At 45.1% G+C, this 27,520-nt stretch overlaps 1 protein-coding gene across 1 annotated transcript in view; it reads right to left on the bottom strand.

Moving 5' to 3' along the window:
- Positions 1-213: 213 nt before the first annotated feature.
- Positions 214-27,520, bottom strand: part of Pcgf3 (polycomb group ring finger 3) — a 43,165-nt gene continuing 15,858 nt past the window's right edge. Inside the window, exons 6-11 of the mRNA XM_032915876.1 lie at positions 24,513-24,568; positions 17,141-17,248; positions 15,947-16,035; positions 8,704-8,841; positions 4,889-4,969; positions 214-4,269 (exon numbers count right to left, since the gene is read on the bottom strand). Coding sequence (XP_032771767.1) covers positions 4,222-4,269; positions 4,889-4,969; positions 8,704-8,841; positions 15,947-16,035; positions 17,141-17,248; positions 24,513-24,568 — 520 coding nt within the window. The 3' untranslated portion in view covers positions 214-4,221. The remainder of the gene's footprint in view (positions 4,270-4,888; positions 4,970-8,703; positions 8,842-15,946; positions 16,036-17,140; positions 17,249-24,512; positions 24,569-27,520) is intronic.

Here is a 27,520-nt window from a genome sequence, read left to right as displayed (position 1 = left end):
TATATAAACAATTGTTATACTATAGTTAGGGAATGAGAACAGAAAAAAAAAATGGGTTTTGGGGAGGGGTTGTTTGTTTGTTTGGTTTTCCTGAGTAATTTCTGTCCCTGGATGGCTGAGCCTGTGAGATGGAGAAGCCTGATCACATTCTGTAACACATTATCTGTCGAACCCTTACAAATACTTTAGGTAAAACATTGCCAGACTGGGAGATTTTAGTTAGGCTCTTCTTCTGCTTTTATTACAAGCATATAATATTAATTGGCAAAACACTGAATACAAGCTTCACTATCATAAAATCAAAACATTAAGCAATATTCCAAAAAAGATCTTAGACAAAAACTAGCCACTGATGGTACAAAAATTACACACTAACGCAATCATAAAAAATGTAAACTTTCAAATTAAACAGTCAAGAAATCTGTATCTGCACCATTTCATACACCATGACAGTTGCTAGCTGTGGCTGCACTCCAACGTGAGGGCTCGGGTGGAGCTGCTGTCTGTGACCTGATGCTCTTTCACTTGGGAAAAATGTATCTGGCACAAGTTGAGAGCTGGAACTACACAGTGAGTGTGAGTCACTGGCTAAAACGACACACACATCTCACAGGCACACCAGTTCTCTCTCCAAACGTGCTCTTGGATGGGAGTAAATGACAACAGGAACAGGGTGTGAGAGCCACAGCCCACACAGCTGTTCCTGAAGAAAGCCTGAATGGTCCAATCCCTGCCTGCAGGAATGCAAGATATGCAGATCACGGTACAATTACGTGATTTCCTAATCTACGCATCTCAGTTTATTTACTTGGTATATTTAATATCAAGGCAGAGAAAACTTCTGTTTTCATGTTAAGGTCACATGTGATGTTGGAGTTTAAATGATTTCCTGAGGAAACAGACAAGTGTGTGTGTGTGTGTGTGTGTGTGTGTATGAGTGAGGGGATTTTGCTATCTGCACTCAATTTACTTTCAATGATTTAAGAACATATTTAACACCCATATACAAAGTAGAACTCAGCTGGCTCATCACTGAACATTTAATCTAACGATACATCTCAGAGCACTGTGATACACCACCCTGTATGCCTTAGCAACAAAACACACCAGCGACTGATGGCCAGGGCAGGCGTCAGGAGCCAGCAGGCCAGTGGAGGGCAGCACCACCCGGTGAAGACCGTGAAACCCAAGCCCAGGGTGGCTCAGTCACAGACTTAGCTCAAGGACTTGGTTGCACCCACATCGGTGCAAGCTTAAGATGGTGCTAACCTCATCACATCCTGCCTGGATGCTTATCTTTTAATATTGATAGAAAGTATACACACACACACACACACACACACACACACACACACACCCCCCTCTCTCTCACACGCGCACACACACACATAATCCCAGTAACAGCATTCTTATAACAACAGTGAAAAAGGCAAAACCAAACAGCCAAATGCACAGATTCTGAAATCCCACCTACATTCCCTTTCAATTTAGTAGATGCCGGACCACAACTGAAACACTAATAAACCCATGTTGGAACCTATTGCACAAAAGCATAAAAATGCTCTTCATCCCTATAAAAACACACAAACCAAAGGCTACAAAAAGTAAAAGAAGCTTGCAAAACATCTCACAATTTTATCTTATATGCCTGTAAATAAAGCTGGACCACGGAAACCAAACAATTGGATGGGAAAATATGATAGAAGGCTTAAAATAGAATAAATAATTTTATAAAGTTAAGTTTTCTTTTTTTAACCCCCCAAATCTTAAATTCAATATTATATATTCTATCTGAGTTTTCTATTTTTGTGAAAATGGTGTTGCTCGAGACCACGTGCTGGGAGGCTGGTCCCAGAGCTGCCGGCCGGACACACCCAATTTCTAGCATCGGCAGCCATGAAAACAACTTCGCAGGAGCTCTGCCTGCTGAGAAAGCTCGACAGGACCAATTGCTAAGTGATCCGAGTGTTCATGCTGGAAAAATAAAATTCGGCCTTGGATGTCACGTGGAGCTTGGCAGGAGTGAAACAAGGCGCCCGGAAGCTTCCATCTGACGCAAGCTCACTCTGCTTCATCTCTGAGCGAGGTAAGGCTACAGGTCAGACCAAAGGGCAGAAGGGCATCAGGAATCCGTCTGCAGTGCAGACAGGCAGATGATGGAATCTTAGAAAAATAGGTATTTTTGCTGCTGAGGTTTAACAGGTTAACGTGGTGACAGAAGCAGGGCTGTTGGGGCGGTGGCGCCCAGCTAGGACATCAGTTGCAATGTCCACCTCGCTGAATACTTAGATCTATCAACTTAGCACCATAGCAAAGTCAAGTGATTCTAAAAGTAGCTACAAAGTTACAAATATATATCATGAGATTACACAGCCATACTAAGTTTGATCTGAACTGTAAATTAACTTTGAATTTGGAGGCTTCTAACTATTAAATTTCACCACATGGGAAAATACCTAGATTCTAATGGAACTGCACTGTGAGAACACGGCCTTGCAGAGCGCTTCAGCAGCACTTGTGTTCTGAGGTAGAAAGGTAATATGTACGCATAAACCCTTGTATAGTAACTATAAATGATTTGAATGAATAGCAAACTCAGGAAACTGAATAATCCAAACCGGCTTACACAGAGAGGTGATTTTGATTAATTGGAAACAAAGAGCTTGCTTTTGTTTTAGAAGATCAGACATTAAAGACTGAGTTAATTGGATGTTTTTCCTTACCAACATTAAATCTCACTAATCACTGCTTCTGACACTGTATATGTGAAAGAGGAAGTAAAGGAAAAGTGGGTGTTGATAAAGCCAATCCCAACTGTCCAAGCAAATCCAAGAAAAATATTCCAGTTGCTAAGGTGAAGACTCAGACAGCCTGACTCTCAGGGATACACTAAGACCCTCCCTCGTATGCTCACCAAGAGCTGAGGTACTGCTGGGATTATACTGTCCTACAGTTCTCACTGGGCCTGGAAGGACAGGAGGTGGGAGAGGTGAGAGGGCGCCTGGACTGAGATGTAGGTCCCTGGGACCCCAGGACAGGACCCGTTCTCCTTACTCTTGCCTTCATACCCACGAAGAGAGAATGAAGTTGGCTATGCTAGTGTCTTACTCATTCTCCAACCCAACAAAACAATAAACTGTATGAGAAGGGTGTGTGTGCTGACAAATAATATCCTCTCTATGACTGAAAAGGCAGCTTCTGCTGATGGGAGCTGTTCCTCCAGTGAGCAGGCTGCTCAGTTACCTTTCATGAAAAAGACCCAAAGAACGCATGTTAACCCCATGATCAGGAAAGCAAGCCTGGAAATACCAACACCAGGAACGTGGAGGCTGGAGGCTACCTCCTAATGTCTTTCCAAAGCCTCCCCACTGGACAGATGGCTGTGCTGGTTGATAAGTGACAAACACAGCCACCACTCCATTTTTCCAGCAGAAGGAAAATAGAACGGAAAAGGCAGGAGCTTCAGTGATGGCCTTTCCAAGGAAAACTGTCTTTGCAAGAACTTTTCAACAAGTCTGTGCTGCACTGCACTGGCCACTCCACCTCTAGTTTGCCTTACTCGGGGTGACGGATTACACGCATGACACTGGGGAGTGGTGGAAGGGTTCTTGCCTTGCCCAGCCAACACAGATCATCCCAGGATGCACAGGACAAGACTCAGCCTTGGGAGTGGGCTTCTGTTGTACCCTAGAAGGTGGGAAATTAAACACCATGGCTAAATCATAGATAGCATTGCTGCAAGCCTCTTTGGGTATACTTTAAATTAAAATTTTATATATCTCTTAAGTTTTCAGGAAGCTAAAGGCAACATAAATATTTACCATCAAAAGACTTTCAATAACTTACGAAGGACTTAATAAAAGTACAAGTGTTTTTGAGGCTTATCATGAAACCTAATCCATGAACTCAACTGAAACGCACTCAAGACTCTCAAGACCTGGAAAGCAAGCAGAGGTGCTGTGTGTCAGACGTGGTGTGGGGACGTGCTAATGTTTCACTTCTTCTCTGGCCTGTGGACCTGGAGCAGAGACGAGCGAACTGCGAAGTGTTTTCATCCTCTGTAAACGCGTGCTGGTAGTGTCTTGTTGGGAGTGGATTCTCTCATACAAAAGTTATAAATATTCTCTATTCAGAAATCTGGTCCGCATGGCACCCAGAGGCAACACTCCACAGCACATTCTGCCATGTAGAGTGCTGGGTGTGGGCTGAGTCTGGCTGGGCTTACAGCAAGTCCATCTTGGGTCTGTAGTGTAGCAGGAGGGGTGCCTTCTGCAAGACAAAAACGAAGGCGGCTGAGGGAGGTACAAGGAGCCCATACTGTGTACACAAACCACAGTGCCACAACGGAATTTAGCTCTGGATGACAAGGAGTAATTGTTACTGGTCCCAGGTGACCCAGTGGTCGCCCCTGTGGTGTTTGGGCTCATGACAGGGCCTATGCAGGCAGAACCTGAACGTTCTTCCTGCCTACTACACCAGCCCTGGTCTCTCCTATGCAGTCCTTACACTTCCAACCTTGCCCTGATCAGCCCCAACTGCTGGTCAGCCTGGCCTTTGGCTGGCCATGCTGTCTCTGTCCCCTTCTTTCTGGGCAACGATATGGCTGGAGATAGAAGAGCTGCACTCCAGTCCTGGACAGGGACTGCAACACCAGTTCCTGACACAGAAAGGTACCCAAAACTTTGAGAGTTTGTTCCAACTGTGGGAACTACCACATCTGACCCATTGGATTCAGGGATTGAGTGGAGTAGGGATAAAGACCCTGGCTGGGTGGAGAGATCTGGAAAGACAGCTGTTTCACAGCAATGTCTGCAAATAAGAGACACGCACAGCAAGTAAGGATCGAGAGACTATCTAAAAATCCAAAGAACCACCCTCCCGGTCTCACCTTGAACCTCCACCTCGTAACAACCACAAACTTGAGAGTGTGGTCCTTGCCCAGGATCTCCTCGTTGCATAAGATGTCCAGCTGTGGGAGAAGAGGCGTCAAGTAGGTGCACGGTCAACTGAGGGTAATCGTCACGACACAGACAATACAATACCCTGAAACAAGCCCCTCCCCAGTCAGGTGCGAACATAGGGTATCTGCTTATTCAGTAACTGCACTATCCAGCTGCAAGCACAAACAATAACAGAAAGAACTCTGACTACAGCCTTTTCATAGCTGTGTTGCTGTGGTCTGAAGAGACTTGGCCTGGTTGCTCTAGGCATCAATGATACCTGCCCTGTCCCTACCTCAGTTCTGGGCTTCTCTGATGATTCTGGAAACATTATGTGCAGACCCCTCCCTGGATCCCCACTTCTTGTACTTCAAGTCACTGCCCTCCCTCTAAGTGGTGGTGAGATGTAGGCTTGTTCATCCAAGAACCCTTGAAGGACCTAACCATCAACAACTCGGCATGTCACCACGGTGTCACAGCGGCGACCCCAGGTTACCCAAACAGAAATGTGGGATGGCACAACAAAGTCACCAGACAATTTCTCTTAACACGCAGAACACAGCCTGGTACAAGAGAGCACACACACCTTATCTGCACAGAGCACACAGGGCTTTCATTACGTACGGCTGCAGGGACTGATGGACATTCACTTGCTGGCCTACACCACCCTGAGTTCACAATGCAGCCCTGCCCTCTCTCCCTCACCTTACACAGCACATGCTCCACAGAGACTAGACTGTCACAGCATGTGGATTATGTGTCCTGTGCTTCAGTCTCTGAGGGGTCTGGCTGTCATCCTCCTGACAATGGCTTACTTCTAATTGCACCTAGTTGTGGTTCTGTGTCTTCTTGTCTGGAGCCTAGTGCTTATCGGCTGTCTGACCAGCTCTGGCCCTCCACTGCCCCGGGCTTCTCTGACCAGCACTGCCCTCCACTGCCCCAGGCTCTGGCCCTCCACTGTCCCGGGCTCTCACCCTCCACTGCCCCAGGCTCTGGCCCTCCACTGTCTCAGGCCCTGGCCCTCCACTGTCCCAGGCTCTGGCCCTCCACTGTCCCAGGCTCTGGCCCTCCACTGTTCCAGGCTCTGGCCCTCCACTGTCCCAGGCTTGTCTGACCAGCACTGCTCTCCACTGTCCCAGGCTCTGGCCCTCCACTGTCCCAGGCTCTCACCCTCCACTGTTCCCAGGCTCTGGCCCTCCACTGTCCCAGGCTTGTCTGACCAGCCTGCTCTCCACTGTCCCAGGCTCTGGCCCTCCACTGTCCCAGGCTTGTCTGACCAGCACTGCCCTCCACTGTCCCAGGCTCTGGCCCTCCACTGTCCCAGGCTTGTCTGACCAGCACTGCCCTCCACTGCCCCAGGCTCTGGCCCTCCACTGTCCCGGCTTCTCTGACCAGCTCTGGCCCTCCACTGTCTCAGGCTTGTCTGCTCAGCTCTGGCCCTCCACTGTATCAGCCTCTCTCTCTCCACTGTCCCAGGCTCTGGCCCTCCACTGTCCCAGGCTTGTCTGACCAGCACTGCCCTCCACTGTCCCAGGCTCTGGCCCTCCACTGTCCCGGGCCCCTCTGACCAGCCCTGGTCATTATGCTGTTCGTACATGGGTGCTTGAGGAGGTGCACGGTGATGTTTCACTGTTATTTAAATTTGTATTTCCGTAAGTATGTGAATCAGTGACTCCAGTGGTCTCATTATCTCCCTAAGCAGGGAACAAATGTTCTCACAGCCACATAGGAGTGTGTTTCTTGTTGAGAGAGTCATGAGTTAAAAAACCAGCCTTTGAGTCCACGAAAGCTCAACTGTCTGCTGTCATCTTCACTGAGTGGTGTTTACTACTTTGTGATACACAGGCTGTTTATAAGCCACTGTCCCCAGCAAGGCATAATGTCCGCACCCTACAGCAGCTCTAATGATTGGCCCTCAGTATTCAGTCCCCCGCCCTATTCACTTCCCACACTTCACACAGCATTAGGGACTGCAGAGCTGAAAACAGTGTGAGAGCCACCTGGGATACGCAGGAGCCAATGGCCAGTTGCAATGAAAATGCCACATTTCTTGTTGGTCGCCATGGAGAAAAGTTCCTGCATGTGGAAGGCCGTCTCCCCTTGAACTTCCTGATGTATTTAACTCTGCACAGTGCATAGAAGCCACTTCAAATCAAGATGGACACCTTTAGCTTCACAGAATCCAAGGCTCCTGGGACCTTCCCATCCCCCCCCCACCACCACCACCAAACAGACAAACAAATTCCAAACTTGCTGGTTCCTGTGGTCTCCTGATAGCTAGTATAAAGTCATGTCTTTATTCTGTGTTTTCCACCTCCTCCCCAGCCACTGCTATGGGCTGGAATTCTGGGCAGAGTGTAGGTACTTGCTGTTACTGCAAGTTGTAAGAGCAGAAGAGACATTCCTCAGATACAGGTCATGATTAAACATTTCCCCAGGGTCCTGCCTCCCAGTACCACGGGCTCAAACAGAGTTTTTAGCACATGGGTTTGAGGAACACTGACTATAAGAAGATCCTCTTGCCCCATATTTCTTGGGTCTTATGATCAGGTCACTCCAATGTTTCCTGTTATTTCTTATCCGGCTCCTGTATCAAATCTGTATCTAAGATGTTCCTCTACTGCATACTAATTCTTCTCACTGGGCTTAGGGTTAGCAGATAATCTGAGATGTTACAATCTGCCAAGACGCTCTTCCAGGGGGCCATACCCCAGACTCCAGCTGGGGTACTGGCTCGGTGGCTAACAGAGCTTTCTGTATATACTACTCTGCAGACTATACTACTCAGCACTCCTGTGTACCTGCTGCACATGCTGCACATGTCTTGTTTGACAGGGTCCATGTGCCCTGCAAGTCCTTTCCAGACAGCCTCAGAACTCTGAAGGCAACACTTCAAATCACTGACCGTCCCTTGCTTCAGCAGGACCAGCTCCTGCTTATGTTTTTGCCCAAATGCTACCAAGCCTGAGTTTCTGAACACATGTACTCACAAGTCTGTGGCACAAGCCCCAACAAGCAGCTATGGGTCTCTGGTCTACTTTACTTTCTGTTATTCATTTTAACCTCTAGGTGTCATATCCATGTCTCATTCACTCATCAACTCACAGCATTACATTTAAGAACACATGTCTGGGACCAGAGGATGGCTTGATGATTAGGAATGCCTTACCCCACACCCACATGGTACCTAACAAGTTCCAGGGGATCTGATGCTCTTTTGACTTCTGTGGGCGCCTAGCATGCACATGGCATACATATGTGTGGGTAAAACATTCATTACACACACACACACACACACACACACACACACACACACACACACACACATACACATACATACATACTAAATCGTGTATCAAAACAAATTTCCAAACAAGGGGCCAGCAAGATGGCTTAGTAGGTAAGGGTACTTTGCTAAAAAGCCTGCAACCTTTGAGCTTAATAACCAGGATCCTCACAGTAGAGGGAGACAACTGACTTGCAAGCTGTCTTCTTACCTCCATGCAAGCACAACTGCACATTTTATTCTCTCTCTCTCTTCTCTCTCTCTCTCTCTCTCTCTCTCTCTCCTCCTCCCTCCCTCCCCAATTAAAAACAAAAAACAAACAAGCAAACAAAAACCTCTGAACAAGATTGTTAAAAAGAAGGGGTGTGTGTGTGTGTGTGTGTGTGTGTGCGCGCGCGCGCGCACGTGCTGCTGCTGTCATTTTAACAAACGAGACAGGCAAGAACGATCTACCCCAGCTCTCTAGCTGACGGCTACCTCATTGAAGGAGGAGAGGTTAAGCTTCTTGGCGATAAACTTCTTCAGGTGCAGCACAGTTGCTTGGGCTGAGCATCTGATCCACTTCCGCTTGAGGCCACGCAGTTTGCTGCTGTTGCATTCCAGACAGATGCTCACCTAGAAGAGAAGAGGTCAGAGGTCAGGACGGCCACTCTCAGGCTTTCCCTGCAAGAGCACGAGCTCCTACATCTACGAGTACTGGTCTTTTGAAATCAGAACAACACTGTACAAGTCTTACCACAGTTGTTTTATATCTTCTGTTAAAACCCCCTTGGTCTTTGTGGTGCTTACAAACACCCTAGCCTATCCATTTTCGTCTTAACTTACAGTCACTCTGAGAGTTATGTATCTATATTTGCCATGGACACTGAGCCCCTCATGTTCTCAAACAGCTCCCCTTGTCCGAACAAGTGCTGTACTGAGCAAGGTGTGTGAAGACAAGAGGAATGCTCTTGACACAGAAGGCGGCATGACACCAAGGAGGGTGCTCTGCGTGTGCCATTACTCAGGGTCGGAGCAATGGTGTGGATCAGACAAGTCAAGGGCACCGCAAATGGGAATCGGCTTCAGGGAGACAAAGCTTTATCCTAGGGCTGCAGAGCAAGCCCCTCCTCTAACACAGGTTCATTCAAGCTTCTCAAAATTCAGGTACAAGAATTAAAAAGTTAACCAAGATGTGTATCATAAGATCCCAGTAGGTACAAAAGTAAAATTTAAACATAAGATACTGAGTAAAGAACATTATACAGGCATAAAAACACAATATAACTTTTAAAAATTGCAAACACATTCACTGAAGCTAAAAACACCATGGGTGCCTGAAACTGAACATTAGTCTGGTAATGCTTGTATTCAATTGCTAAATTCTGGTTGCTCCAAGACTAGCAGATCCTTACACATACCAGTCTTTATTCGTAATCCTTGCTGCTCAAGTTTAAACTATTGGTTAAATAAAACTAGTGACAGCCAATTACTGGGGGGAATAGAGAGAGGTGGAGTTTGAGTTACCAGGTTGGGGGTTGAAGGTAGTGATCATGAGGAGGAGAGGAAAGTGGTGCAGATGGAGAGAACAGGAAGGGTCCATTGGTTCTGACAGACCAGCAGTTATGTACCAGTGTGAAATGCCTCCCCAGGACACCAGACTGCTGAAGCAGAAATAACCCAGAGAATTTCAAACAGCAAGTATTTGGGGAACACAGCTGAGGCAGTAGCCAGACTTGCATTAGAGATTTAGATTAGGGGTAATCTCCCTGGTAATTGCACAGAGCTAATGCCCATGGCCCAGAGTGGTCAGGGTTCTGCTTTGCCTAGCTGTGGTCCCAGAGAGGTAAAGACCTTTCTGCCACTGATTACCAGTGGACGCTCCTACATAAGCTAGAAGGGAATTCAGAGGGCACAGACCACGAACATACACAGGAGGCTAGGCAGCTTGTCTTTTCATTCTTTTCTTTTCCTTCCTTCCTTTCTGGTACAGAGAGACAGAGACAGAGAGAGAAGAAAGAGAAAAAAGAAACAGAAGAGACAGAGTATATGTGAATTTGGGGCCTTGTGCATGCTAAGCAAGCGTTCTACCATTGAATACACCCTCAGCTTTCTTAGTTTTCCATTTCTCTTTCCTCTCTCCTTCTTTCCTTCTTGAGATAGTCTCCTTATGTAGCTCTGGCTGGTCTGGAACTATGTACAACCAGGCTGGTCTTGAACTCACAGAGGTCTGCCTGCCTCTGCCCTTCTCTGCCCCGGTGATGTAATTAAAGCCATGTGCCACTGTGCCTCCCCCACTTTGTTAATATTTAATGTCTAAAGCACATAAGAACCTAGTTGAAAGATATGTCTTAAAAGTTACCAGGTTTAGCGGCGCAAGGCCCTGGGTTGGGTCCCCAGCTCGAAAAAAAAGAAAAAAAAGAAAAAGAAAAAGAAAAAAACAAAAAAAAAAAAAACAAAAAAAAAACAAAAAAAAGTTACCAGATAAAATTATTGTGAATTTAGAGTTCCGTGTCCACTAAATTATTCCATGCCAGCACAAGAAGGCAGTGTTTACTACCACACATGTGTTCTGAAGTGACGGAAACCAGAACCCACACAGGAGGAAGACTGAAGGTGAATCCAACATGGAGGGGAAATAAATTAAAAATCACAAAATCTGTGACTTTCTTCTGAGGAGGCTATGCCCATGCTTCTGGGTGTGTCTTACCTTCTTCTGAGCATCTCTTTCTCTTCCCCTTATGCCTAAGTCTATATACTAAAATGAAATTACCTTCATGAAGCCCAATTTTGCTTCATAAAAAAAAAATCTTGTGAAACAAAGCATTAGATTACTTAAAAATGTAAACTTAAGCATGTTAAAAAATGTAAGCGTACCCAAGAATAAAAAGATAAAGCATCTCCAAATTATTAGGAGAGGAAGAAGAAACCAACCTGAGCACGGATTAGTAGGAAAGGGAAGAAACATGTACTCTGATGAACAAAATTGTTAAAGAGACTCTTTGAGGCAGGCTATAAAGCGCAACATAACCCCACCTCCCCACTCCCCATTGCATACATAAAGCATCAGGACATGGAAAGGTCTGGAGACACCAAGAAAAGTTGCAACACCAAAACCTGATCAGTTGGGAACCAAAACAAAGAAATGGCCCAGAAAAGGAGAACTCAACTGGGAGACAGCACACGCACCAAGACTGTGGGCCAGCAACGAGCCTGCTTCTAAGACAAACACAACTGCAAGGACCACTGAGAGACTGACAGCAAGCAACGATGACTCAGGGAACACTACAAGGAAATTGTGAAATCTACACCGACTCTTCCTTGGCTAGTTGGTACTTTATTGTCCATCCGTCCAACGTACCACAGGCTTCAACTGAACCCTCAGAAGCCTTAGATAGACATTATCACCACTTCACGGGCAAGGAAACTGAGGCAGAGACAGAGTGACAGCCTGTGGAAGGAAACTGCAGCTTAAGGCTGTGAGGATGTGAGAAGATGGACCTGTAGGTCCCATGTGCTTAACTACCGAGTGCACAGCCCAATCAGTGACTTGAAAAACAATTCCCCTGGGCTCTCTGCACAACTGGACTGTGATGGCCCATCGTGTCAGCTGGAAAAAAGGAGCCAAGTTCAGGAACTGCCTTCTTCGACTGCTCTGCGGGCACATCTGTGGGAATGTTCTTTATTGCCAATTGATGGAGGTGTGCCCAGACTACCCCAACAGGTGATCCTGTGTTGTGTAAGAAAACTGCGTGAGCAAATCAAGGAGAGGCTAGAATATTCTGCTACGATCTCTGCTTCGGTTCCTGCTTTGGCTTCCCTCATGATGGACTTGTAACACGTAAGCCAATAAATCCTTGTCTTCTCACATTATATTTGATCAGTACTTTATCACAGCAACAGAGAGCAAACTAAGACAGAAATCAGTATCAGGAACACAGGGTGTCACTGTGACGGACCTGACTCCTCAGTGCCTTTCATGCCTTTCATGCCTCGAACTGTTTCATGGGACGAAGGTACAAAACTTTGGGGCTTTGGGGTAGAAAAGAAATTGAGGGGTGTGTGTGTGTGTGTGTGTGTGTGTGTGTGTGTGTGTGTGTGTGTGTGTGTGTGTGTGAGAGAGAGAGAGAGAGAGAGAGAGAGAGAGAGAGAGACTGACTTAGTATGTATACAGCTATGGCTGTCCTGGAAGTCACTCTGTAGACCAGGACGGCTTCAAACTCACAGAGATCCACCTGCCTCTACCTCCTGAGTGCAGGGAGTACAGACATGAACCACCATGCCCAGCTTTTAATGTTTTTGTGATATTTTTCATTAGCAGTGGGGATATGGAGCCTGAAGTGGCCACCTCCTGCAGCCAGGTAGGACTCCCAGTGGAGGGATAAGAACACTAACCCACCCACAAAACCTGTGGCCCAAAATTTGTCCTCCCTACAAGAATTGCAGGACAAACACTGAGGGAATGACCGACCAAAGACTGGTCCAACTTGAGAACCATCCCATGGGCACGAACCCGACACTATTAATGATGCTCTGTTATACTTGCAGACAGGAGTCTAGCATAATAGTCCTCTGAGAAGCTCCAGCCAGCAGCCAACTGAAACAGATGCAGACACCCACAGCCAAACATTGTACAGAGCTTGGGGAGTCTTACGGGAGAGTTGGGGGAAGGACTGAGGGCCCTGAAGGGGATAGGAACTCCACAAAGACCAACAGAGTCAACTAACCTGGACCCTTGGGAGCTCCCAGAGACTGACCAACCAAGCAAAGAGCATAAATGGTCTGGTCCAACTGGAGCAGGAGCTGTCCCCGAATCTGTTGCCTGCCTGTGGCTCCTGTTTCCCTAACTGGCCTGCCTTGTCTGGCCTCAGGAGGAGAGGATGTGCTGGGTCTTGCAATGTCTTGATATGCGAGGGGGGAGTTGGTACCTGAGGAGGCGGCTCCCTCTTCTTGGAGAAGGGAGTATAGGGGGCTTGCAAGGAGGATGCTGGGAGAAAGGGGGCAATTACAATTGGGATATAAAGTGAATAAATATATTAGTGGAGGAAAAATATTCAAGAAAGAAACAAAGGGAGGGAGAGGCAAGAGGAGGACAGGGAAAGGGAGGGGGAGGGAAAAGGGAGGAAAGGGGAAAGAAGAAGGAGAGGGAGGGAGAGAGAAACCTTTGCTTTACTGGGACAACTGATGCTGGTCAGCTGGGGCTAAAAACATCAGCTGTGATTAGTACAAGACCCAGCATCATGGAGGCAAAATCTTCCTCAAAGTAATTCCTCAGGATAACATGCAGAAGCCACAGTCCATTGGCGGATGAAGGCTGAACATTAAGCTAGCAGCAGAACTTAGCATATATATGGAAGTCTCTCCCACATGGTACTGTTTCATGGGCACATTAGGGTCATAAAGAACAACTGAGGCTTGGCACAGCATAGCAGGACTGGAGTCATTGGTGAAGGTGCAGCCCCAGTTACAGCAGAGACCTGAAACTGGAGATGCCAGGACCGTGGCAAGTGTGGAATGGAGTTGGCCTTAACCTATGAGACAAGCTGTATGTGCTGCAGAGGACAGAGAGAAAGAAGAGAAGCTGCCCACGTCCTTTGGAGCCCACAAGAGCCTGAGCCCCAGATACCAGACACTGCTGGACCCTGGTTTCCCTTAAGTGTGACTGTTTTAAAGCCCAGTTCTTCTCTTTTGAAACAAGAAGGTATTTAGCTCAACTTTAACTTTACAGTAGTCCAGAATTAAAACTTTAAAGAGACTCACTGAGCCATCTCTCCAGTCCCCAAGACAGGAAACTTTTAAGTAATGAAACTTCTTAAAGTTATTCTGTATTTTATATTCTGATAATCAAGGAGATCCTGGGACAAACAAAAAAGGAAAAGCTGTGGTATAAGTGATATGTTTTATGTCCAGTTGCTTTTGGTCATGTTGTTTATCACAGCAACAGAAAACCAAAGGAGAAGCTGGGCACTGGAGACTCACGGACTCCATGCAGAGATCAGCACAGACAGGATCTCTGATCATCAGTGGAAGGAAGTAGACAGAACTAGAGCCAAAGCAGAGTGCTCAGGTGGACACTTGAGAACACTCATCTAAAAAGGCAGGGTGATGGCCTTAATGCCTCTCCAGAACAAAGGGTCGTAGGGCACTTGTCAGTGCCACGGATCACACCCACGGCACACAAGAAGTGCACAGCCTGTGTGAGCAATCAAGAAGATACACAGAGCTCAGCTCCAAAGGATAAATTATTATAGAAAAAAAACCTGCTCCTTACGCATGCTCTAAGACACTCGAATAAGTAGCATGATATAAGAAGGAAGAGGCAACATTCGCAAAAGTCAGCCACAGAGAGTTTTCACTGTAAAACAAAGAGAATGCTTTGCACAACTCTGTGCCACCCTACAGAAAACTGACATAGCAATGCCAGGGACTGGGCGAGGACCAAAGACCCAGTGGCTTCCAAGAGCATAGGGCGGAGTTGTGACAAGGAACACGATTCCTCCGGAAAGGCTCATAGGACGTGGCCCCCAAGGCAGAGCCTGTATAACCAGGGGTAGGTGGGGGGGGACGTATTTCTCAAGAGTTGTCCCAAGGTGCCTACAGTGCCACCTCTGTCACTGAGGCTCAGAATCAGCATAGCAGGTGGGACCCAGGGCCACTCCAAGGTGCCCACACAGGCAGTCAAGTGGCTTTCTTATCACAGGAAAGGTCTCTTATCCAGCATGCGTCTGCAAACATATCCTAGTGCTGTGCTGCTATCATCAACTGCAGAAATGGACATGTTAAAATAAGAGTCCACCATCCCAGCCCCGAATATACCGTCTGGCTCAGTCACCGTGTCTTCTGATAGGGCCAAGATCACCCCACTGTTTGCAGCTGGCTATTCACACACCTTCCCAGGAAGCTGTGGAGGGACTGTTTCCAGTCAACCTTGACATAATGACTAAAGTCAGACTGGGGAAGGACCTGTCTCTTCCGAGTAAATTGTGCCAGGTTTCCTGGGTGTGGTGTGCACTGGTTGTTTGCATATTCCCAACATGCACTGATGATCGCATGCTGACCCAATCACCCTTGAAGCAGAGTAAGCTGTTTTCAGTGGACTGTCTTAGGCTGTATGTAAGACAGCAGTACCTAGGAATGACAGCATATCTGTCTCCTCATTTGGTGTCTCACTTGTTTCCCTGCTGCTGGGAGAGAACATCTAAGCACAGTGACAGCCAACCAGTCACGGCATTTCATCTCTCCCTGTTTCCTCAAAAGCATCACAACTATTAGAACCGACGACTCAGACCATACACTAGGAGCTTCCATTGACAGGGATACGGAATTGTATCAGATCCTTCTATGGCACTTCTGTGGTGACACTGTTGTTTTTACCCAACAGTGCAGCAGGTAGGACACGGACAGTCCTCACCATCGCATACTTACTCTCCTTATCTTGGCTGATGGGTCGCTTCCTTGGGGAAACAGCGGAATATGTCCCAAGCCACTAACTGAGTACTGACGTGGGTTGGAGAGAACATAACTGACTGTATGTCTCTCCATACTTGAGAATGTCTCAAGTGATTTACCGTCAGCCTGTGCCACTGTGATAATCAAATCAATGAAGGGAATATAAAGAAAAGTTAGGAGTAATAGGAGGAAACTTTGCGGTGTTTGACCCTGTCACATTTTCATAAGACACTGACGTATGCAAGTGTGGGATAAACTGACGCCAGAAAATTCACAGAGGAGGTGTTTTCACCTGCTCATCACTCCTGTGGTAATCGTTGTCCTCCTCCTGCTTCTCTTCCGCCGTCTCTTTATTTGAATTGTCGTCTGCTTTGGTTTCACCTTTTAGCACAAACAGAAAATGTTGTACAGGTTGGAATATCTCCAATCCAAAATTCAAAAGTTCTAGTATATAAAATTTTTGAGGTGTAAATGGAAAATATCATAAAGGCAGAAATAAAATATTATATACACTTTTCCAAAATGGGGGGAATCCAATATAAAAACACTTTTGGGTCTAAGCATTGTGGACAAGCAAAAGCCATATGAAGACACCATCTTATAATATTTGTAAAACCTGACATATACTAAAAATGATGTTGGCATCTACTCTACTGAGAGCATGCATACAAGGAGCTCAGCAATTAAACCGTTCTACATGTTTGCTGAGGAGCTAAGGAACTCTGGGGTAGGAGGGCCTACAGTTACAGCTGGTGAGGCAGGTCTTGGATTACGTGTCTTAGGGCGCTCATAGGTTTTGGCTTAATGTATCTCAAGGGGCCCAGAAGACAGAGAAAGTGACTAAATTGGTAAGGACAGCAGAGATAAACCCCAGGACTACTAAGCGCTTACCATAGCAACCTACTTCTCCAGGAAGCCTGGCTAATAGAACCTTACTTTTGGACACATACCCAGGACCAGATTCCCACTTCCATCCATCTTACCCACCCCTACCCAGCCTAGTGCAGCTGCCACTGGGGCCTAGGCACCAACAGCCTTGGGTTGTTAAGCTCATACTGGGTGATCTTAACATTTCTCAGGAACTTATACAATTCCACTAGCAAAGGGCCAGCACATAAAGATTTTAATAATTTATTAAATACTGACTTAAGAGCATCAATTAACTTTATGCTCAAATCCAACTGGCATTTGGCTTTTTTATTATAAAGCAAACTAGGGTAGAATTTTAAGAATATCTACCACCTTCTGCTTTTTTTCTTAGGCCCTCTGTCCAATTCTATTCTCTTCCACATGAGCCCTAGGCATTTTCTAATATCTCTTGGACTCTTAACTCACAGGTCCAACTACCAGGGCTGAGAAGAATCTTTTCAGCAACCTTCAGAAAACGGTCATCTTCTGGAAAAACCACCTAAGCCAAAGCCCTCTGTGAGGGAAAGCTTGACAAATGAACCTGTGAATTGCACGGTGGCCTGATGCAGCTACTCACCATTGCGGGGATCTAAGTGCTGTTTTGCTGAGCACGCCTCCCCCTTGATGTCACCTGGTACCTCCATGCCCAGTTTGTGATAGAACTCCCTCTGTTTCCTCATTTCCGCTATTAAGAATGGAGACAATTTTAATATTCAGTAGGAAAGGACTTAAATAGTAAAACTGCTCACTAACATCACATGAAGAAACTTGAGATTAGATGATGAGTCTGAAGGATGCCACTACTCAGAAAATAAGCACAGGTCAGGATGGGAACCTTAAAGACTATGCTACAGGTATTCAAGAATACTGAGGCAGGACTCAGGTGGGAAGAACAAGTGCAACAAGACAGGTTCTGGAGCTGTAGGGACACTGCTCAGGACTACGACCTAATCTCCTCAGCCCTCTAGGATGGTGTGGGGTTACTCATCACCCGGAGCAGGCAGATCGTAAGGAGGCAGTTTGAGGGACTCCTCAGAGTATGACAGGCCCTGAGGAGGTGGCTCAGATGACCCTTCACACATGAACACTGACAATGTGGCTGCTAATGAAGTTCTATATCCCACATGCCATTTTGGCACAGGCAGCTTAGCAATCCGCACACTGTCCCTGTAGCCATGATGGTCATAAGCTACCATCAAGTGCAGAAGAGCTCTCACTAGGCTGTGGGCAGGAGATGCACCTGAATGACAAGGACAGATCCAGAACAACCCTGTCCTGAAAGCCTGTGTTTGGTCACTTGGTCACATCAGACTACAGCAGTGGCCATGTCTGTCTTGTACTGGGTGAAGACTGGCCCCAGTGGCTGTGGACAGTCATGGTCATGAAAGAAATGCAAGAAAAAGAGGAAACAGAAGCCGCCAACCTACAGAGAAAGTTTGTTCTTGGAGGCAGACATCTAGGCATGAAGCTACCCAGAGCTTCAGATCACTGTGTGCTAGGGATCATCAGCCAATAAGCAGCATGCTCTGTCCTTAGGTCAGCATACCCCGGCTGGCTAGACCAAGCTGATACCTTGTACTCGGAGAAAATAATCAATTACATGAAATGAAACAGTTTCTGACTTACAGCAAAAGGCCCATTCATGAGATTAAAATTCAGACCCAAATGATATACACCAGATCCTGGTCACTGCTCAGAACATACAGAAGGCAAAGGAAGCTTAAAACAATTTATTCAAACCAAAAATCTGTAAGTTACTCTGTAAAAGACACGTTACATGTAGTAAAGCAAGAAATGCTTCCTTAAACTTTTAAAAATCTTCTTCTTTTTTTTTTAAGACCGGATACTAGCTGGCCTGGAACTCACTGTATACATAAGGCTAGCCTCTAACTCACAGAGATCTTGCTTTTGCCTCCTGAATGCTGAGATTAAAAGCATGTGCCATCATGCCTGGCCTCATTAAACTTTTCATCTGCACAACTGTCTTTTCCTATAGACCTGGAACGCTTAGAGCCCTAGCATCCTGCCTGAACAGAGGCTTTGCAAACCTGGCTGTACAAGTATGAGGGTGTGTAAGCTGTGCATCTGGTCAGAAAAGGAGCTCTTCTACAATGGGGGGAAGCAAGGGCTCAACCAAAAAGATGCCAAAGTATCAGCTAGACATGTTCTTGGGCTAGAGATGGTTAAAGATGTCTGCCTATCAATAAGCCTGACAATCTGAGTTTGATATTGTGACCCATAAGTGAAAGGAGAGAACTGATTCCTTCAAATTGTCCCCTGACTTATATATCCAACCACAGCACCATATACCAGGGCACACGTGCATCCCCATGTGTACACTTACATACAGAAAATAAATAAATGAACAAAGAGAGGTTCCCATATACAACTGTATGAAAGGCAGCCCTAAAACTAGAGCATGGAACAGTTTCTGACAAAGGGAAGCCACGCAAAGTGGCCTCCAAAAGAGCTGTGACCTGAACACCAAGAGCCCAGAGATCAGTGAAAAGGAACTCACCGTAGGCAGAAATAACTCAGCGTCTGACACCACGACTACTGCCTACTTCCCTAACTTTCACTTATCATAATAAAAAGGATAAGAGAAATAACCCCCAGTGTATGGTTGAATCAAATGTTTAAGGTTGCCAACTATGGGGCTCCTGGGAGGTGACTGGATCAGGAGAGTCCTAACTTCGAGGATGATCTGATGTTATTCCTGGGAGGTGTAGAAGGCAGGGCCTAGCTGTAGAAAGTAGGTCCCTGCATGCTTCTGGAGAATTACTGCTCCTAGTCCTTCTTGTCTGCTTTCCCGGCCACCCTGATGTGAGACTTTGCTATGCCATGACCTTCCACCATGGTCTTCTGGATAATGGAGCCAGGTGACCATAACTTAAAATCCTAAGCCTATATGACAAAACCACTTCTCTAGGTTGTTTGTCACAGAAAGACGGTTTACTATGCCAATATCAGGTATATACAGATACTGAAACACTGCCAAGCACGCTGGCACAGGCCTATTAATCCAAGCACTTGGAAGGCAGATGCAGGTGGATCTCAATGAGTTCAAGGCCAGCCAAAGCTGGAGAGTTAGACCCTATCAAAAAACAAACAAAAGCCCAGTAAAACAGAGAAACAGACAGACACAGAAACATTAGGTGGACATTGTTTTGGCATCATATATCTAAAATACGTTAGAATTTAGCCAATGTTAGTAAGCTGTCGCAAAGGCAAGCAGGTCAGTGTGTAAGGGTGTTTATGAACTGAAGAGTCACAACTTCTGCATGACCAACACTTGGAACCGAACCAGTTAAATCTGGCCTATAGTGCGAGGGTCTCCTCTGTTCAACAGACACTCCTACAGAGGCTGTGAATATTCCAACAGGTACATCCTGGGGCCAGAGTAGGGTCACTTACCCCAAGGAATCTTAAGTGGCCACTGTCAATGGTACACGTGGCAAGGAGCATGTGCCATGATGCACGGTTATGGAGGAGGCAGGCTGTGAAGCCTAATAGCTCAGGTCTACCAGAGTCGTGCCCACACACTCAAACACAGAAACACAGGGTTCTCTTGGGATGTAGATGCAGACCATCATCTGAGGCTTTATAGACATTCCCAATGACAACACTCAGCCAATGAGTCCCCCTGAACTAGGTGTGTCTGCTGGTCCCTCAGCAGGTGCAACCCACCGGGGAAAGGCTGAGTAACACCACCAACGGCAAAACAGATTCTACGTACCCCAGCCCTACTCAGCATCAAACCTCAGCCAGCTACAGGCTTTCTATGTAAAGAAGCAAAGCAAACCTAAAACTGTGACCAGAGGACAAAACTGAGATGCTGATGCCAGCTCAGTAACAAGAGAGAAGCAAATTTCCATAGCTTATTATAGATGAAACTCAAAATTCAGTAACAAGGGACTGGAGAGACTGGGACTTGTCAATCAAAATACAGTATGACGATGAGGTATGTTCTTTGTAATGGAAGCCTACTGACAAGAAGAATGAAATCCTCTTGGGGGGGGGGCTCTTATTCAACTGCAGTTAAAAGTTCGTGCTTCAGTTTCTCACCCCAGCCTTTGTCTCATGGCCAACACTCGAGGCACTTTCCCCCTGGAACCCACTGGCTATGCTAGCCAGAGAAACAAGCAAGCAGTCCTCACTCTCCCTGCCATCCTCCAACTCCAATTCTGCAGTTGCAGTCTCATCCCCAACCCCATAACAGAACACCTGCAGGGCTGTCTTCCTCTCTTCTCCCATTCACTGCAGATTCTACGGATCCTCATGGCAGACCCAGCCTTCCTCTCAGACACACCCCCAGCCCATCCCCATTCCCAATTCTACCCAGGAACCCACAGTGGTCACACCTAACTAACAGGGACTCAGAAGCACTCCCTACCAGGAAACCCACAGCCACCACATAGCCTCAAGATCTACAGAGAGAAACGGAAATAAATAAATAAATAAATAAATAAATAAATAAATAAATAAATAGACAAATAAATAGAAAACCTACTCAACAAAGACAAGACTAGATGCCAACACCTGAAACTACAATTTATCCCAAATCCAGACACACCTAGGCAGGAGCGTAAAAACAACAATTTGTATCTTGACTTGTTTTTTCATTCAGCAACGAGTTTTGCAGTTTCCTTGAGTTTGTACACTGTTGTTTCTAGTGTCAGTGTCTAGCTTTAACACACAGTGGTCAAAGAGGACAAGGTATCTCCACTAAGCCAACAACCTTGAGCAGCAGGCCTTGAGAAAGGCTGAAGCACAAAGACTTCAAATAGGCTTTACGAATATGCTCACCAATCTTAAAGGTGGTACGAGTAAGTCTATTACTGAAATCTATGGCAATACGAACAAATGGTAGAATGAAATAAAGAAAACTATTCAAGACATAGAGCAGAAAAAAGAAAACCCAAACTGAGGGATCTAGAAATGAAAAATTTACAAATAGGAACCTCAGAGGCAAGCCTCACCAACAGAATATAAGAGACGGGAGAGAGAACCTCAAGCACTGAAGACAAGATGGAAGAAATGGATGCCTTGGTCAAAGAAAATTTATACTGGAAAAAAAAAAAACAAAAACAAAAACAAAAAACCCAGGCACAAAACATCCAGGAAATCTGGGATAACATGAAAAGACCAAATCCACATATAATAGGAATAGAAGGAGAAGAAACCCAGGTCAAACGTACAGAAAATATTTTCAACAAAATCATAGAAGAATTTCTCTTAATTTAAAGGAGGAGGTGTCTATCCAAGGTAAAAGCATACAGAACATCAAATGGACTGGATGAGAAAAGAAATTCTCCATGACACACAATAATCAAAAACTAAACATACAGAACAAAGAAGGGATATTAAAAGTTGCAAGTGACCAAGTAACATATAAAGACAGAACCATTAGAGAACACCTGACTACTCAACAGAGAATCTAAAGGCCAGAAGAGAAGACTTGGACAGATGTTCTACAGACTCTTAAGAGACTAGACAGACTATAATATCCGCCAAACTTTAAATCACAAGAAATAATTCAATTGCAAGAAAGACATTCCACAATAAAACCAAATTTAATTAGAAGACTAGAAAAAACTTTCAACCTGAAGAAGTTAACCACACTGAAGAAAGCATAAAGATTGTATCTCAGAACAGTGGGGGGTTTGGGGGGTGGGGTGGGGTGGACTCCAACCCACATCACAACAAAATAACAGGAGTCAACAGACACTGTTCATTAATAACTCAACATCAATGGCTTCAATTCCCCCAATGAAGGCACAGATGAACAGACTGGATAAAAAAACCAGGACCATTCCTTTTGCTGCATCCAAGAAATATACCTTAACATCAAAGACAGACATCAGCTCAAGGTAAAAGGTAAGAAGATATTCCAAGCAAATGGATTCAAGAAAACAAGCCAATGTAGCTAATAAAATAGACTTCAAAGGAAAACTAATTCAAAGAATCAGAAAAAAATAATATAGATAAATAAAAAAATAATATAGATTTGTCAAAGGAAAAGTTCACCAAGAGGATATTATAATTCTTAACATCTCTGTTATAAACATAAGGCACCAAAGTTCATAAAAGCTACAGCTAAGATCACGTATTGACCCTCACAGTGAGGGTAATTTCAATTCCCTACTCTCACCAACAGATAGGCCATAAAACTAAACAGAACCACTAGAGCTAACAAACTTTACAAATCAAACAGACCTAACAGATACCTACAGAACATTTCACCCAAACACAAACTAATATACCTTCTCAGTACCTCTAAGATTGACCACATATTTGGACACAAAGCAAATCTCAACAGATACAAGAAAACTGAAATAACCCCCTGCATCCTATCTGACCACCATGGATTAAAGCTGGATGTTAACAACAACGGAAACACCAGAGAGTTTATAAACTCCTGGAAACTCAACACCTCACTACTGAATGAAAAATGAGCCAAGACAGAAACTAAAGACCTTTCAGAATTGAATGAAAATGAAAATACAACATACATAAACTTACGGGATAAAATGAAGGCAATTTTAAGAGGCAAGTCCATAGCACTAAATTTTAAAACTTAAAGTATTAAAAACTTTATTATTATTAACTTAATGGCATACCCAAAACTCTAGAACAAGAAAGAATAATATTCAAAAGGATGGCAAGAAATAATCAAATTCAGGGTTGAAATCAATAAAATAAAAACAAATAAAAATACAATACAAAAAAAATGAAACAAGGAGTCAGTTCTTTGACCAACCCTTGGTCAAATTAACTAAAAGGCAGAGCAGATTCAAATTAACAAAATCAGATATGAAAAGTGGAACATAACAAATACCATGGAAGTGCTGAGAATCATAACACATGCTTTAGAAACCTATTCTCTACCAAACTAGAAAGCAAATTTAAATGGAACAATTTTCTTGATATATAACATTATCAAAGTCAAATCAAGATCAGATCAACAGTTTAAACAAACATATAAATCATAGTATAATAGATTAACACCCCCCAAAAAAACTATCCCAAGACCAAATTGTTTTAGCACAAAATTCTACCAAACTTTTGAGGAAGAATTAACATCAATACTCTTCAAATTTATGAGGCTAGTTACCCAGATACGTAAGTCACATAAAGGTCCAACAAAGAATATTACAGAACAGCTTCCTTATAAACACGTAAAGCTTCTCAATAAAACTTACAAACCAAATTCAAAAACCTATCAAAAGGACTATTTACCATGATATCAAGTAGGCTTCATCCCAGAGGGCTATAGGAATGGCTTAACACAAAACCTCATGATCATTTCATTGGATGCAGAAAAGGTTTTTTAACAAAATCCAATACCCTTTCATGATAAAAGTCCTGGAGGGTCTAGGGACACAAGGGACACACCTCAACATAACAGAGTGATTTATAGAAAGCCCACAGCCAATGTCACTCTAAATGGAGAGAAACTCAAAACATTTCTACTAAAACCAGGAACAAGACAAGGCTGTCCACTCTCTCCATACATATTCAATACAGTGCAAGGAGTCTTAGCTAGGGCATTTAAACAACTTAAGGAGACCAGGAGGGAGGGAAGGAAGTGGAAGATGATATGATAATATACATAACTGACCTTAAAAGTTCCTCCTAGAAACTCCTACAGCTGACACTTTCAACAAGGTAACAGGACACAAAATTAATAAAATCATTGATCACAGCATACAGGGATCTTTATGTACTTGGCCACATGCTTATAAAATTCTATCTCAAATGCTTCTGAAGATCTCAGCATTTTTGAGGTATTCTTTGTTGTTTCCTAAGACTAACACAGCCTATGTATCACAGGAAGACAATGGAGAGTCGAGAACTACGGCATGTAGAAAATAAGGGCTGTGAGGAAAGGGTCTGGGTCCAAGAACCAAACCCCAGCTCTGAGCTCGAGCTGGGCAGCATCAACTCACCTTCCTGGAGGCCCGGCACCAGCTTGTAAACAATGTCCTGCATGGTTCTGTCATGACTGCAAAGAGAAGGGGGGTGGGGGTCATCAACCAATGTAAACACCACAATTATTTACATATTAACAACTAGTCTGCAATGAAAAACATGTACTAAAAATATATCTAAGACTTGAATTGATGTATCACTTAATTTAGGTTCTAGCTATTTGGGATGAGAAGGTCACTGTGGAACAATGGCCTGACTCCAATATGTTGGACAAAGGGTTAGGCTCAACTTGTTGGACACAGGTAAACACAAAAGTGCAGAACTACTTTTTCTACATATGGTCCTATTATAGTTTGCTACTTTTAAGCATTCAGTATAATTCTATCAATTTCATAATTATATTCTTGATTAAAGTGTTAGAGAATTTCTTAATTTTCAAAACCATTTAACTTCTAATCCTTACTCTATAAGCCTATATGAATCCAGTAACTACCCAATGATTACACTTCAATACACAGTAACCTAGCCAAACTGGGCTCGGTCACGGGCAAGTCCTAGCATAACTACAGCCATCTAACATCGCTCACTGCATGCACCAACTTCTGGAAGCTCTTGGCTATGAGGCCCGACTACATATTGTACGAGAGTCATATAGCGTCCAACCCTCCTTGCCACTGTCCACACAAAGGAATATGGTCCACACCTACACCGGGATGCACACTCAGGTGCAAATTTGGACTTTGTAGACTGGAGCCTGTGCTGACTGGTTTTTGCCAACTTGGCACAAACTAGGATCACCTGGGAAGAGGGGAACCTCAATTAAGGAACTGCCCCCATTAGATTGGGTATGTGGCCATGGGTGGGGTCTTAATTAGTGATTGATATTAGAGAGCCCAACTACTACAATGCAGCGTCAGCCCTGAGCAGGTGATTACAAACTGTATGAGAAACCAGGGTGAGCAGGCCATGGAGAGTAGCAGGTAAGCACCTTTCCTCTACGGTCCTACTTCAGGTCCTGCCCTGATTCTTACAGTGATGGACTGATACCTGGAAGTGTAAGCCAAATAAACCCTCTCCTCCCCAGGCTGGTTTTGGTTAGTGTGTTGCCACAGCAACAGAGAAGCAAACTATGACAGGACTCTCCTTGCATTTGATGACCTTGACGTCTACCACATCCACCTAGCTTTTGCTGGAGCTTACAGGTCACCAGAACTCCAACACTTGGGTACCAGGCAATGACACCAGGCTCGGTCTATCTTGGAAGCCCAGCAAGAGGCTAGGAAATGGGAGGGAGAGGGGAGTTAAGTGGGACACATAACACAGGGCACTTTTTTTTTTTTAATATTTTATTTATTTATTTTATTTATATATGTACACTGTAGCTGTCTTCTGACACCAGAAGAGGGCATCAGATCTCATTACAGATGGTTGTGAGCCACCATGTGGTTGCTGGGATTTGAACTCAGGACCTCGGGAAGAGCATTCAGTGCTCTTAACCACTGAGCCATCTCTCCAGCCCACAGGGCACTTTTTGAATGAAGATTCTCAAAGTGGAGCTGTACTTCAAAGTGAACATGCCCACGCTCTGGGCTGACAGTAGCATTTTTGACATTCTCTGCAAGTCTCTACCACAGGCTTAGGCCACCTCTACTATAGTTCTGGCTGCCTTTCCACCCTAACCCTGAAAGTAAATACTGAAGGCAGTAAAACTCCTTACGCATAATACAAAAGGGCCCATAAGCTTTCTCACCTTGCCCTGAAAGTGGAGAACCAGGCAAGAGGTGGGGGCAGGGCAAGCCAAGTCAGGAGCAGAGAGGATGGCACCGGCAGAGGAACCCAGACACTGCCAGTGAGAGGGGCTAAGAAAGGTGGAGCTATAGCTCAGTCAGCAGAATGCTTGCCTGCATTCACAAAGCTCCTGGTTTGATCCCTACATCCCATAAATGGGGTGCAGTAGAGCACACTTATATCTCAGCACTTACATAAAAGTAGGAGGATGAGAAGTTCAAGGTTACACAAAACCCTGTATCTATTAAACCAGAGAGGCTAAGAGCCTCTCTTAGGTCAAGGGTTTATGGCAGGCAACAGCCTCTACCTAGCTCGTAACGTAAGTTACAGCACTCAGACCAAGATGCCACCTTGCTTCCTTTACTTATCTAACACCTGGTCCACCGCTGTGCTCCTCCCTGAGTTCCCTTCTGTGTTTGCATGGCAAAGAGGGTCTGCCCACAAGACAGCTCTTTGTGTTCTGCCTCCCGTTCCCAGCCCCGAGGAAGCCCCCTCACCATTCCTGTCAGCAGGTCAAATGAGAAACCTGCTTCTGAGCTCTACAGAAGTGCATCCTAGAAACAAAGCAGGTGACACAGCTTGTGCTGTCATGAGGCACAAGAAGACAGAAAAAGCAGAACAGAGCCCTAAGACAGGTGGTATCACAAGGCAGTCCCAACAGAGAGGTGATGTACAGGAAGGCACAAAGCGTAGGCATAACTGTGGTAGTGGGCTGAGGTGTGCCTAGACACCTGACACCATGGTGACAGAATTAAAAACCTACCACCACGCAGCACTGGCCAGGACACAGCACAGGAACATGGTTCAAGAGCCAATGAGAATATGGACAGAAGTTCCCTAAATCAGATGTTACCCACCCACTCAGGACAGTACTAACACCAAGAACTGGTAGACATTTCCTTACATCCACCACATAGGCCTTATGCAGAGATTGTGTGAAGAGATGGTTTGACAATGAAGTTAGGAACGCAGAAAACATACTCTGATCTTGATACGGGAAGTAGAAACAATGGCATTGGAAGTGTTGTCTGGAAGCCTGGGGGGGGGGCGCTCCCAAGGTCCAACAACTCAATCTGAACTGCTACTGCTCCCAGTGGGACATGTGACTTCAAGCTGTGCATCTCTTTTAGTTCATCTTCTCTCTGATTCCCTCATGCCATATGTATCTGTGGCTTCATTCCCTTCCACGTGGCTCTTGAAGTCAGAAATTCCACTTGCAGGCCCTTGCTTCTTTGGC

Source organism: Rattus rattus, chromosome 11, assembly GCF_011064425.1.
Source record: "Rattus rattus isolate New Zealand chromosome 11, Rrattus_CSIRO_v1, whole genome shotgun sequence".
Classification (NCBI taxonomy): domain Eukaryota; kingdom Metazoa; phylum Chordata; class Mammalia; order Rodentia; family Muridae; genus Rattus; species Rattus rattus.
Note: the sequence above shows the minus strand (reverse complement) of the source record. Positions and strands in the feature narration are given on the sequence as shown.